This window comes from Anguilla rostrata, chromosome 7 (genome assembly GCF_018555375.3).
Source record: "Anguilla rostrata isolate EN2019 chromosome 7, ASM1855537v3, whole genome shotgun sequence".
NCBI classification, from domain to species: domain Eukaryota; kingdom Metazoa; phylum Chordata; class Actinopteri; order Anguilliformes; family Anguillidae; genus Anguilla; species Anguilla rostrata.
In genome coordinates this window covers 51,731,676-51,745,578 of record NC_057939.1, presented here as the reverse complement: position 1 = coordinate 51,745,578, position 13,903 = coordinate 51,731,676, and the positions used below count along the sequence as shown (strand labels likewise).

At 44.6% G+C, this 13,903-nt stretch overlaps 2 protein-coding genes across 4 annotated transcripts; both read right to left on the bottom strand.

The window, feature by feature from the left end:
• Window positions 1-272: 272 nt before the first annotated feature.
• On the bottom strand, window positions 273-4,870 carry LOC135259996 (ciliary neurotrophic factor-like). Its single transcript, XM_064345022.1, has 3 exons — window positions 4,402-4,870; window positions 3,317-3,628; window positions 273-1,912 (listed from the first exon to the last, which is right to left on the bottom strand). Exons 1-3 carry the CDS (start codon window positions 4,513-4,515, stop codon window positions 1,733-1,735), a joined length of 606 nt encoding a protein of 201 aa, XP_064201092.1. The 5' UTR covers window positions 4,516-4,870; the 3' UTR covers window positions 273-1,732.
• A 1,310-nt stretch (window positions 4,871-6,180) lies between these two features.
• LOC135259988 (E3 ubiquitin-protein ligase ZFP91-like) lies at window positions 6,181-13,333 on the bottom strand. 3 transcript variants are annotated; one of them, XM_064345010.1, is made up of 12 exons: window positions 13,075-13,333; window positions 12,380-12,847; window positions 11,780-11,811; window positions 11,500-11,625; window positions 11,097-11,133; window positions 10,884-10,973; window positions 10,318-10,479; window positions 9,598-9,648; window positions 9,133-9,211; window positions 8,884-8,998; window positions 8,616-8,715; window positions 6,181-8,311 (listed from the first exon to the last, which is right to left on the bottom strand). In XM_064345010.1, the coding sequence occupies exons 2-12, from the start codon at window positions 12,787-12,789 to the stop codon at window positions 7,519-7,521; spliced, it is 1,995 nt and encodes a 664-aa protein (XP_064201080.1). In that variant the 5' UTR covers window positions 12,790-12,847; window positions 13,075-13,333; the 3' UTR covers window positions 6,181-7,518. The 3 variants fall into 3 exon arrangements, with proteins under 3 accessions (XP_064201080.1, XP_064201078.1, XP_064201079.1); XM_064345008.1 differs by having other exon boundaries at window positions 10,318-10,482; window positions 13,075-13,326; XM_064345009.1 differs by lacking the exon at window positions 13,075-13,333 and having other exon boundaries at window positions 10,318-10,482; window positions 12,380-13,068.
• Between the last annotated feature and the right edge of the window lie 570 nt (window positions 13,334-13,903).

Below are 13,903 nucleotides of genomic sequence, written 5' to 3'. Positions count from 1 at the left end.
CCTGTATTAGATATCTAGCCCCATGAAGCACATTTCTTTATGAATTATGTTTTTTTTATATTCAAGGTGTCTTGCATTCCTTATTTTTGACATATTAGCTGTTCGTACAAATAAATATTTATTAAATCATTTCAGATTGCAAAAATAGTAAGAGAAGGAGGCTCCTCTTGAAGGGAATTTTCCCATTCCTCTCTAAACAAAAACCACATAAGCATCAAACAAATCCATCAGAACACCATGAATTTACTGTCGAATGATTTGACAGGCACCGATTTTGATGCATTCGTTTATTTTTTTTTAAAGATATCAGTATGACATAATGAGTACGGAATGCTCATCCCTTTCTTCACAGCAATTTACCCTTAAATCCATCTACAGTAGACCCTCGCGGGACATAGCCTATACATTGAGTGCCAACATTCATATATAAACAAAAGGAAGCAGTTTAATGTTCTGAGACTGAGCAACAGATCATCACACGCAATTATATTTAATATTAAATAAATAAGTGCCACGCTTTACATTTTATTTCAAATTATACAAATCGATAAACAATAATAAATAGTTATAATAATAATAAAAAGTCATTGCACAGCTTTAGGAAAACAAAAATCACCACAGAACCCATTTATTTTGGCTTGAAATGTTTTGTCTTCCTCAGACTTTTCACCCAGTGTTCTGTTGCTGTATTACACATTCTTTAAGCACTCACTCCCTCTGTAATGAACAAGAGTACAAAGGAGTATTGAGACCGTTATTTTAGTCACAAATGTAAAAGTGAATGAGTTATAATGTTAGTGATCTGTTGTCATGTGACTGGCTCCAAGGAATACACAATAAGACAGACTGCTGACCAAAAAAAAACCTGTTACTTCACAATATTTCAAAAAATCTGAATGTTACACAATGTCAGATTCAAAAAATGTGACCTAATAATGGAGGACTTATAGTCTTGAAGATTCACAAGAAAACATTTACTGCTTTAAGTTGACACAAATAATGACCATTTATCTACACAACAATGGCGTTCTGAAAAAAAAAAGAAAAAAGAAAAGAAAATTGGCAAGCAATTTTCTAAAACATTATCAAGCAGGCTTAATCTTTTTTCTTGGTCCATGGAAAAATCCTGTCACATGGCAATTTGATAAATGCACTTCAGTTCTCTAGTGTTTAACCGACAACACAACAGCTGTCGCATTGCATTTCAGCAGCAATCTAGGCATGAGACAAAAAGCAAAACGCCAAAGTTGCACCCTACCAACAAACACAACTTCTGACCACTTAACACGCTGTTAGTTTGCAAGTGCTTTATCTACATGCAACAAGTGAATGTGGCAGTGTGTTAGTACTTTAGCTCTATTTTCACAGTCAACGTGTCATGGCATTCTAGCTACAGTGAACTTTAAACAGTGCAACAGTCAATATAGCTTATAGATTTGCTCTACAATATAACACTTCAGTGGGTTAGCAGCACATTTTAACATCGTTAGAGTTATTACAGAACTGAGAGTTAAAACTATCTTCTGAAGAAATTCTCACATTCATTTTTTTTTTTGAAATAAATAAAAAGGTAATCCAGTGTTAATTCAACTCTAACAGAGTACATATGAGTCCAGTAGGGACCATATGTACTCTTTTTTTTTTTTCCCTCTTTCTCTTGAATGAAAGTAGGGAATCCTGCCACCTCACCCCTAACTTCACTGTTCCCTAACCTGCCAGGCCCCCTCCTCTCTTAGATCTCTGCCCCTTCGCTCTCACTGCCCCTCCTCTCCTGCTCTCTTGCTTCCCGCTCGGAGTGGAAGGTGTGGAGGGTCTCGGAGGCAGAGTGGGTCCAGTGGATCAACTCCTGCAGGACACGGTAGATCCAGAGCTTTACCCCAAAAACGCCATCTCCTTCGTCTACATCTACGTCCTTAGACACAGAGAAAGAGAGAGGAAGAGGATGGGGGGGGGGGCACAAGAGAGTGAGCAAAAGAGAGTGCAGAAGAGAAGCGAGAGAGAGAGAGACAGAGAGAGAAAGAGAGAGAGGGGGAGAGAGAAAGGGGGGGGGGAGAGAGATATTGAAATTTACCATTTGGTTGCCAGGTTACGAGCAGTTGTAAATTGCAGTATACAACGTTCTGCCAAATTATTCAACTGTTCTGGCCAGTTAACCTGGAAATATGGTACAGTACTGACCTGTACACCATAGGAATATGTATGAAACATACAATTTGCATACAACATAAATGGAAATTGTAAATAGAATACCTATGTTTTATATCTGCCACTGAGATTGTGGACAAATTAAGCAGCTGTCAACTTTCATGCCTAAGTACTAATTAACTAACTCATTTATCAGGGAATTCTGGAATCTCTATGTTTGTCCACTTGCAATTTATGTGGGCCTGAGAGGGTACCTAACCTGACATGTACATCTTTTCACCAGTACCTGATTTTTGGCATTAAAAAATGCAGACTGAGAGGCTGAGCATAGGAAACTGGTTGCAAAAATCATCAACAAAATGGGAGATCAAATTTCTTTTTTTTTTTTTTGGTTCTCAGTGCTCTAATTACTTTAACTGAGCCTAACTAAGCAAAAAATTCACAGCTGCCTTAACATACGCTAAAGTGTGCTGTCACCAGTGCTCCATACGTGACAAAACCTGCTAAATGTATTCAAATTAGATCAAGTTAAAACATGGTTTAAGTTGCTGAACCGGAAAATGACAATATACAGAACATTTTTTTAAAAGGCATTACTCGTGGTCTCCACTCAAATTGCTTACGTCAAAAACCATTCATACAAACCTTTTACACATGTGAGGAACATAAAACTAGCATTTAAATAGTTTCACATTTGATTAGACTTTAATCACTGAGGCTTCGCAATATTTACTCAGTGTTTCTAAATCAGTGCCTTATTGTTACTAAAATAACCTGTCATATTAAACAGCAACATGTTTAATAATCCATTATGTACCGCAGGAACTGGATTTATAACAGATTTTTCAAAGTGCTCACTTGAGTTGAAGTGTTTATAATTCAACAGTCTGTGGCAGTTCATGTTTCTAAGCACTCTATCAAATCATAGTGCCCTTTATGGGAAAGTGAGGTGGGATCCATTTCATTGATCGAACAAATAAGTTTTTTTTCTGCCAAGTCAAGTTGCCTTCTTCCCATTATTTAATAAATGTCATATATAACAAGTTTGCTCATTTACTGAACATGGTGTGTGGCAGGCTAAATTTATCTGATGTAATGCAAGCTTGCTTGAATACGTCTTGCCAGCAAACAGGAATTTCACTTAAAATTTCTGTATTTTTTGCTCCCTTACCTTGTTACAGTCAGGATCAGGTGTAGGCACATTATCTTCCTCTTCTTTCTCGAGTAGGACCCTGGTTGAGTGGAGCAAGTGCCCCAGCCTCTCCCTCACACTGTTACGGACAGACTCATATTCTCCGCCCCCTTCGCCCTCGAGCTCCTCCTCCCGGCCAATCACGTACTCCAGAAGCCTGAGGCACTGCTGGAGGGCGGAGTGATGAAGCCACACCCTCTCGTCCATTGAGAGGTCGGGGGAAGACACGCATAGAGACAAAATCCGATCCGTCTCTAGGGAGTGTTCGGATGGGAAGCTTTCTTTCTCTTTCTGAGGAAAGAGGAGGAGGGGGGGAGACAAAAGAGAAGGTGGGAGAGGTCGGGGAGATAAGGAGAGAATGCAAGAGAGCGCCCAGAGACATTAGAGATACAACCCTTCTGTGAACTGTGGAAAACATGCCAACAATATACTTTCCTGCCTAACATTGATAAATGTCCTACTGTGTTGGGGGTGTGTGATCTATGTAATAGCTGAATCGCACGTCAGAGCCAGAGGGGCAGAGACTACAGGTACTCCAAGAGGGAGGGGCACATTCTGTTACAATGTCAAATATAATTAAGCAAAGGCAATTTATTCAAAAGTGATTTCTGCAAAGAATTTCACTGTAAATGCATATTTACACTGCACCGCATGGATGACTGATAGACCAGAGACAAGGTTGTAAAAGCCATATATGTTTATGTTAAATATTTATTTCCAACATTTCGGTTTAAAAGTACCCTACTTAGCCTCTATAGCGTTCTTTTACGGGGTTTTAACGACATATGTTACAGCATTGAAGGCTAAATAAGCTAGGGACTAGGCTATGCTTGACAGCCAACTGCACAGATAAAATTCAAGCCACCTTTGCTAGTGTTACCGCAACAAATCGCAATTTTGTAATTTGATAAGCAGGCTATGACCGCGGTGTTGCGTTTTCACCGGCCCATGGATATGATAAACACCACCCACACCGTGCGCTAATCTTTATTGTGTTCGTGCTGTCTATTGCGCTACAGGAATTCGACACTGCAGTGGTATCTGTCACGATTAATAACACTCACGTAAAGCTCCAACAGGCGGGTGCAATCCCGGTGTAGTAGTCGAGCCAACGCGACAGCTTTCCCGGTCCGAGAGCGTCTCGAGCCCGGCCTGCCACTTTGCAGCTCACCGGCCATGAAGCGTTCAGTCGGTGGAAGAATCCGTGGAAGAAAAATATAGTGGGATGTGCACGGAGGTAGATAATACCGGGAATATGTAAACCGAAGGTAAAGAGATTCGTGTTTACGGGGGTGAACCGAGATCAATGAATGAGTTTCTCTAAAGTAATATATTAGTCTGTCGATGTCGCCACTTTACAGGCTAGTTTTCCGTGACTATGAATTTAAAATTAAATCTTTGATCTTCAATTTAACTCAAACTCTCACAGTCTTAGTCGTAGGCTGTATTCCACTCGAGTTAAAAGCCTCTTCACGATCGTGAATATTAAAAGTCTTGCTTCACCCACCGCCTCAGGACAAAAAACAAAATATGGAAAACTGGAATATGACGCGATCCATAGGGACTGAGGGGAGGAACCACGTTCGGCAGCAACGAATATCAGCTTTAATAAACAGAAACAATATTGAATGCATGAGAACTGCAACATTTCGTGTTTTCTTTGGGCAATTTTTTGCCTGATATGAAACAGAAATATTTGTTTTCATTGGGGGGAAAAACAGTATCATTGTGCTGGTTTTTCTTTTTTTTTTGGAAGCTTAACTGCATTGTTCCCTGTAACTGTTCCTATATTCCTGGCTGAGTGCAAAAGTGTGTATTTTTATTTATTGTGTTGTTGGAAATTTGTATTTTAACTGAAACACAGTTGAAGGAAATACGGCACAGGAGCTATACTCTGCAGTTTGAAAGTCAGCTACAGTTTAGGATTAACAGTCAGGAAAAGATCAATTCCTCATAAAATTGTTTAACCAATTAATTAGAGAAAGCTTAGTTGCTAACGCCAACTTTCAATACAGCGTCCATTTTTGTGTGAATGCTGTTTCTGGTTTTTGATTGGACCTCAACTTTGCGGTCCTCACACTGCTGTGGTCAGATAAGGGCAGTCCTGGGCTTGGTGGCAATGACACACTGTTAACTCCCTTTATGATTGGGCAAAGTTTTTAAGGGTCAAAAATAACGGACTTTTTGTATGTACGCGAAAGAAATAAAATAAAGATACGTTTAAGAGCATGCCTTTCTTCAGTCCGGTAGTAGCTTCTGTCAGAATCCGTCCTCTCTGCATCAGAGAAACCCTAGACCAGAGAGGAGGCTCTGAAGCTTCTTTAATGCTAATGCGGTTAATGGGGAACCGGGTGAGACTCCTCTCATATGTCCTTTTGTTTGGCATTCGAACTATTAATAATCATGTAAATAATACATTTTTAAATGTATGCAAATGGTTAACTACTAACAAGCGGAAATTTATTTTCTTGCTTAATTAATGCATTTGACCGTCATTCATTCACGTTAACTACATTAGTGAAGGGCAATTCAAGTAATCTTATTGTAAAGTGTTACCAAAAATACTAATACACCAATCGCATTCATGGGGTTATTTTTGTAATATAAAAGCATCAGAGAAGGCCAAGCTGTGTATTGGTTAAGAATTGCATAATCGTTTTTTGGTTTAAATAAAACAGCTTTCATTATGTATGGGGTCACTGTGTCCAAGCTGGACTTCCGATCATTTCAAATCTTCTTAAAAGCTTTCCATTTCATTACCGAATCCGCAAAACGCCAGTTCCTGCAATAAATCAGTTTGCATCCGGGGCTGGCACACACAAAGAAAAGCCAAAAGACGCAACTAAGTTCATCACATTATTTGATTTTTATTCCTTAACATATATTTGTTGTGGGTTTATTAAAACGTGAGACAGAGATGACAGTGTTGAGTTACAGTGGCAGTGTATGCTAGCATCCCCAGTGTAGGGTCCTGTCAAGTTTATTAATTTCTCCATCAACATCTAATCCTTTCTTTCAACAGGCTACCATGCTGGGACAGAAGTCTTCACTGATGGTCATATCCATGAATGTTTTTATTCTGCAATCTGCAAATAACACAAGCTCATAACTGCACTAATACCTATTCTATCCAGGCATTTAAAAATGCGTTGCCTCATACATTTCATAAATGTTATAAGGTCTATGAATCTATGGCTTCCTTTATAAAGACAGCAAGTTACTTTGCTGTTCGTAACTGGGCAGAAGCAACGCCTTTTTAATGGTATTTTGTCCAAATGAAGACGCGTTTTAGCCACAAACCGTCGTGGGTTGATGAGAAGGACAACACATGAGCATGTAGCACACACACAAACCAGTGGGAGAGACAGGGGAAGCTGTGTTTGAATAGCAGTGTTCATTAAAAATACGAGAAAAAAATAAAAATAAAAATCTAACTAAAATAGGGTAAGTTCACACATTCTTAATTACACGTTTCTTTACAAGATTGATAAGACATGACTTTAGAATGTAATTGTGGAGTTGACAGCTTGATTTAAAAAAGAAAAAAAAAACTATTGTTTTAACACACTGTGGGACGAAGTGACAATAAATAAAAAACCACGGTAAATTAATACTGTACTAATGCCTTAGATACATCGGCCTAGAGTGAGAGAGAGACTGCGAAAGTCGAGGCAAGGATGACAGAGAGAAGGTGTTAGAGGACATCTATTTCAACATTTTCTTGCATTACAGATATGCCTTCTCATTTATTCTCACAAACAACATAAACACACATGTATGTATGCCTGCACACGCACACACACACACACACACACACTCACTCTCAAACACACACACACACACAGCAGGTGATGGAGGGGGGTGAAAGGACTTGCAATATGCACTAAAATTATCTATGTACAAAAAGCAACAATGACAAACTCATATTCCCTGATATAATAGTATAGGTATCTAAGTGAGTATCTGTGCTGTACTTCACTGTGAAAATACAGCATAATAATCATATATTGTTAAAGCCTTCACACAAGTAGAGCTGTGAGCCTTGACTCTCGTAGTCTTTTTCTTCCCTTCTCTCTTCACCTTCACTTCTCCCTCCCATCCCTCCCTCCCTCCCTCCCTCTCTCTCTCTCTCTCTCTCTCCTACAACCCCCTCCGTCTCCACCCATCCCGTCTCTCCTCCTCTAAATAAGCCCGTGGTGATTCCCGTGTGTCACCGGCACCTCGGCACTCTCCAGTAGAATCTCCCTCTCTCCCTCCCTCTCCCACACCATCCCTCCATCCCCCCGCTCCCGGTCCCCGTCTCCCTCCTGCTCCCACACCACCCCGTCCTCCACCCTGTGCCTCTCCCCTTCCACCTCCCCCTCCCAAACCCCACCTCCTTCGCCCGTCGGTATCACCGATTGGTGGAGGCCGACGGGCGGGGGCGGGGAGATGGGGCCTAGCCCTAGGCTCTCCCTGCTGTTGACCAGGTCCTGGCCCTGGGGGAGGAGCTGGCCGGGTGTCGGGGGGGCGGGGGTGAGCTGAATCAGCTGGGGGGGTGGCTGCTGCTGCTGCTGCTGCTGCTGCTGGGGGGGGACAGGGTGAGGAGTGAGCTGCAGCAGCTGGGTCTGCTGGGGGTGGGAGGTGATGATCTGCTGCCCTGCTAAGGGGAGGGCCAGGGGCAGGGTCACCTGCATGGGGGGCAGGCTCTGTTCCTCAGTCACCACCACCATGTGCTCCCCCTGGCCCGTCCCGGGCAGCGCCTCCAGCAGGGGGGCGGGGGTGGTGATGAGGGCGCCCGCGTTGGCCGCCAGCGCCTCCGCAATCAGCACCTCCGGGTGGCTCTTCGCCTTGTGGGCCACCACGCTATCCTTCTTCTCAAACTTCTTGCCGCAGATGTTGCAAGAGAACTGGTAGAAGGCGTCGGCGTCGTGCTTCTTCATGTGCCAGTTCAGCGACGCCTTCTGCCTGCAGGTGAACCCGCAGATCTCGCACCTGGGATCGAGGAAAAGGAGGGGGGGGATATATAACAGGGGGTCAGAATAACAGTGCATGCTACTTGGACAACAATATTACCTCTGCTCCGGAGACAGGTTTTACGGAGTGATTTTGGGAGCCGAACACGCACATTTCCCAGGTTGCACAAGCGCACACGTTCAGTTTATGAATGCCCCTTCGGCTTGGCTTGTGAAATTCTCGAGCGAGCCAAAGCCTAATTAAAGCGCGAACGCTGGGGTCTGTGACGCGTCCAGTGGGGGTGTGAGGTGCGGTGCGACGGCGTCCGTTTCCCTGGACTTACTGCAGCGGCTTCTCTCCTGTGTGGATCATCCGGTGCACGGCCAGGTTGTGGGAGCTCTTGAAGGCCCGGGCGCAGTACTCACAGATGTAGTCCCGCTGGTCTGAGGGCGGAGACGGGGGAGACGGGACGCGTTTACGAGCACGTCCAGGATAACAGAGTGACGCCCATTGTGTTGAAGTGCAGGCCTACGCATGTTTAGAGTGCACATGTGGGTGAACAGTGTGTGCGACCGTGTGTATCTGTATGATGCTTAGCCACCTGTGCGTACCTGTATGATGCTTAGCATGCCGCAGGAGTTGTTTCTGCAGACGGAACAGTCTTCCGCAGGACGGGTGGGGACACACGTACTTCTTCTTCAGTAAGTGCTGGTATTTAATATGGTGCTACAAGGATGGGAGGAAACAGGGAGGGTGGGTCGATGCCGGAGAGGGGGTGGTGGTTTCAGGTTACAGCATTCCCCAAGTGAAGAGGCAATAGTAGCACTGTTGCCATGGTAACTGTGGACATAACGGCATACCTGCAGGTAGCGTGGGTGAGCCAGGACAGTGCCACAGCCCTCCATCTCACAGCGCACATACTGCACAGGCGGCTTCTTCCTGTAGGGGGCAGCAGAGAGTCAGTACCTGCCAATCAAAAACACTTAACCAGGATAATGCACTTTCAAATTTTGTATTTATTTTTTTTTTTTAAAAAGGAAATTCATAAAGATATCTGAATCTTTAAATTAGAAGTGATGAGGGAGGGGTGAACTCTCCGGGGAAACAGAAGCCTCTTGCTTCACGGCAGGGTTCTCAAACACAAATTTTTCGACACTTTAGCCTCAATCTTCGTCCAAACCAATCAAGAAACTGAAACTGAGACACACGCCCAAAAACCCCGAAACATCACAGCCTGCTGAGACAGGCTCTCCTACAATACCTCTCAACTGCCACAGAGACGCGTGCCAACACGATAACGGAGGGGGAAAAAAACTCAAGTTTACCTCCTCTTTGGAAGGCGTGGACTTTTGTCGTCTTTCCGCCGCCTGCCTCTCCTACGAAAGAAGTGAACAGCTGTGACGGAGGGCTCCGGTAAGACGGGTTAACTCACCCTATCCGCCCCATCGATCCACCGCGACTCCTTCCCAAAAACCACACATTTCCGTATACTTCTTTACCACACCGCTTATAAAATGGCTCACCGCGGTTCGTAGCGTGTAAAAGAATGGCTGGTCAGGCTGCTGGAGTACTGTGGACTAGCGATTATAAGAACGGACATCAAAGTTACAAAAACAGTTACAGGTTCAAGTCCCTGACAATGACCTACTTTAGCCTCAAGAAACGTGGCAGCCATGAGCGGATTCAGTTAATACCGGGGTAATGCAGACCTGTGTAAGCAGGCCCACAAAAACACATTCACTGGACAGCAGACTGAGAGAGACACCATTACACTCTCAAACAGAAACAGCCGACTGCAGCAGTCTCCACAGAGCAGGGCCTTGAATAATAGTTGAATTAGCACAGCCTGTTGTGCTGAGCTCTACGAAAATTCTTAAAATGCACAGGAAAAAACTCTCCATTCACACACACTGGGGGGGGGGGGGTTAGTTGTATTTAAAGGACACTCATTTCATGGCAACTGGGCAACTGTTTAATCTAACAGCACAGCGGGGTTCCAGCTTCCTGTAACGGCCTCAGGAAGTCTCGCCCCCTTCCTTCCTTACTTCCTGGGGGGCTCCGCGTCCTCTCCGAACTCGTCCTCCAGCTTTACGTCCATCTCGGCTCCTCCCTCCGTTTTTATCTCTTTCCCTCTGTCTTTGTCCCGCTCCTTTTCCTTCTTCTCCTCTTTCTGTCGCGGGGGGCGGCGACGCGGCTTCTGGGGCTCCCTGCTGGTTACGGGAAGAGGGCGGAGACAGCGCCGTTACCGTCGGAGACGGGCACACCCCGCGCGCAACCCGCTGGCACTCGGTGTGAGGTAGACGTGCGGGTGGCGTGCCCACACGCGTGTACCCTCGTGCACGCTCAGGAGCGCGCTCGCTCGCACGCACACCCCCCTCCCTCTCAGACCGGAAGCTCTGGTCTAGGGTCAAACCTGAAAGGAATGTCTTCCTCACTGCTGTTGTCAACCTCCCCTTTGATGAAACGCACACACACACAATGCTACAGTCCACAGCCTCCCCTCCCCAAACACACACACACACACATAAACACACACTTCTTTGGAAGCATTATCACATTCAAAATCACAAAAAAATTAAAACATGTCTAAATATAACCACATGCTCTGTACCTCTCTGTTTCAGGTTTATAATTCAGGTCATTTGGGTCATCTCTGAAAGGGGGGTCTTCTTCACCAATAAGCACGTCGTCCTCCTCGTCACTGAAACACGTGCAACAGTCATACAGGTAACAAACAGGAGAGCTCAGTCAGGGGGGGATCCATGCAGGCATAAGAACGTCTCTTGGCGAGCCAAGACCACTCCCGCCATTTTACAGGACTCACCTGCCACAGGTGCGTTCCACGACGTCATCCACTGCTCCTGCAGCCAAACAGAAGGACGCAGAGACGTCAGTGTACAAACGACACAACGTATGGGTGCGCCATTATGGACTCAGCTACACGGATCAAGACAAGCACTACCTGAAAGGATACATAGGCCGGGTTGCGAGTTCAACCCTCTGAAGAGTAGATTTCTATAACCTCGTTGCTTTCAGTTACCAGTAGTGATTCTTACACCTGCATTTGAATGTTCAGTTAATTCCAGCGGCCTAATGCGATTTGCATTTGAAGAGTAACAGTCGGGAGCTACAAGTCACTCAAAGCAAATGAAGCAGACTCACGGTGACTAGCAATCATGGAACTCCCCTGTGTCCCGCTAAAGCCATGTTCTGCGTTGCTCTCTTACCATACGTTGTCTCTGTGTCTGGCTCGCTCTTGCACACAAGGGTGGGCGAAGGTCGGGAACAGCGAGCCGACGGTGCCCTCTGTCGGGACTGAAGCTGGGGCCGACGGGGTCTTGACGGTCGTGAAGCTGGCGGAGGGGACAGTCAGAATACTCAAACAAGACCCAAATAAAAACACGGGAATGACCTCACATCACATTCAGTGTGTAGCAATGATGATACATGACAATGTAAGCACATTTATGTCATGACAACTAAATAGCCAGGAATTGTCAAAATTACCTTTCTGGGGAGGGTCTTTTTTGTCTTCAGGACTAAACGAGAGAAATTAATATTTAGAACAGTGCTTAGAACAACAAAATAACACCAACGGCTTCTGTCACAACGAATGTCCTTAATCCGTAACGTTACACAGATATTCTTGCCAACGGCACACATGCATATCACTATACGTTACACACACCAACATTCTAATTCACATGAGGTTTTTTTTTTTTTTTTTAAAGGAATCCCACTACACGTGAAAGAAGATGCACATGAATCATAACACATGTGTAAGTTGGCTAGCTGGTTAATATTCCCTGCTCAGACACTTTGAGTCAGAGGAAGCGCATTCCTCGAACCAGCTCACAACATCCTCTACTAGCCAGGGCAGCTCTTACATATAACGAGCAATTATAGCTAGACACTCGGCCAGTCTGCAATAATACAGGGTTAAAGGGTACTTAGCCTCATCCAACTTGACAGCAAACTAGCATTTCTTTAAGTTTGTTTTAAAAATCTGTCTCGAAGAGGCGGTATTAGCCAGTCGACTATAGCTATCGATGAATTATCGTTATCCACAGTTAGGAAATACTTGGTGGAAACACAATCAAAACGTACCCAACTGCTAGGCCACCGTCATCCCCGGCCTCTCCCGAATTTTCAACACGAGTTCCAGCATTTCTCCTTCGCCTCGGGTACTCGGATTTTCTCCGACGATTTGCCGCAGCGAATTCATTCTGGTCCTTGGAGTTGCCGCTTCCGCCGCCGTTCTTCCCAGCTACCACCCCCCTAGAGGACCGGTCCCGTAGAACTCGTCCAGAGCCCGGTGTACTTGATTTAGAGTCATTCAGGCCTGCCGAGGAAACACCGGTCTGTACGCGACTCAGGCCGCGTTCTCTCAGCACTCTACCGCGGGCCGGGACAGCTCTGGGGATTGGGGATGGTGCTGCGGCCTTCTCGGCAGGAAGCTCAATCTCGCCACTTGCCCCGGTGCTACTAGCTGCAGCCCGGCTGTTCTCCGGGTCCATCCCCGTTAATTTCCCTCTTACAATCTCTCCCTCTGACGGTCACTACGGTCAATTTCCCCTGAAATTGAAGAAAGAGAGCCAGAGTAAATTGATAAGGCCTTGTTTAAATTATTAGCTACTTAGCACGCTAATGGCACCTAAGGAGAACACACTCCCACTCTTTATCCCCCGAAATCGCTTTTAATTTCCCCCGCCAGATAATATTTCGTATAGTTTAGTTGCAACATTTATGTTTTTAAAGACCCAGACTCTATTTTTTCTTTCTTAAAGCTATAGTAAACCTACTTTTAGCCCGGCCTCGTCGTGGACCGATCTATTGCGCTTTATGATGCGTCTCCTTTAAGGAGAAATCAACGCAAAATACGCCACCCCTTGTCCTCTCACTGCCTCAAACGCTGCTCGCACTAAATTTACAGACATATGATGTGCTTATGGGATATGTAGTATGATCAGCAGACTCGAGATCGCCTGTACACTGAGAATATCGCATGATATCCATTTTCAAACTACATACCCCAGTAGCTAAAGATATTTTAATTACAGTTCCGATATAGATTAAGTGGAATTATTTTAAATACCACGATTGCGTTCAGATGCAAGCAAGAACATAATATTAACCACTCTGTCTGCATATATGCATATATGACCCTAAATTATACGCCGCAGCTGCCACTTATATGCTAATTAATTTTGCCAAATTGTGTGCTGATAGGCGCTACAGTTCATGTGGACTTTATGTTAACCATAAGTATTTTGAATATTCAGAATGGTGGAAAATTCAAGATTGTAGGTTCTTATGGGTCCTTGAGGCAAAGCTGTCCCTTTTCAGAAAAAAAGATCACATCAATAAATTATGAAAATATGCTTTTAATGAAGATTTGCGGAATGGAAATTCATTTAATGTTATAGTGCCACTAAGTGGCGGATCAGTGCCATATGCCTGGAAAGGCAAGCTTCTGATTACTGAGAAGTCTCAGGTAATTGTTTGATTGCGCTGTCCACTTGGTGTTCTCCACTCTGTTACCATATCCTTATCTCTCTCTCTCTTTCTCTCTCTCTCTCTCTCTCTCTCTCTCTGCTTGCTAGCAGTTGTGGCCCCAGTCCATTGTGAAAC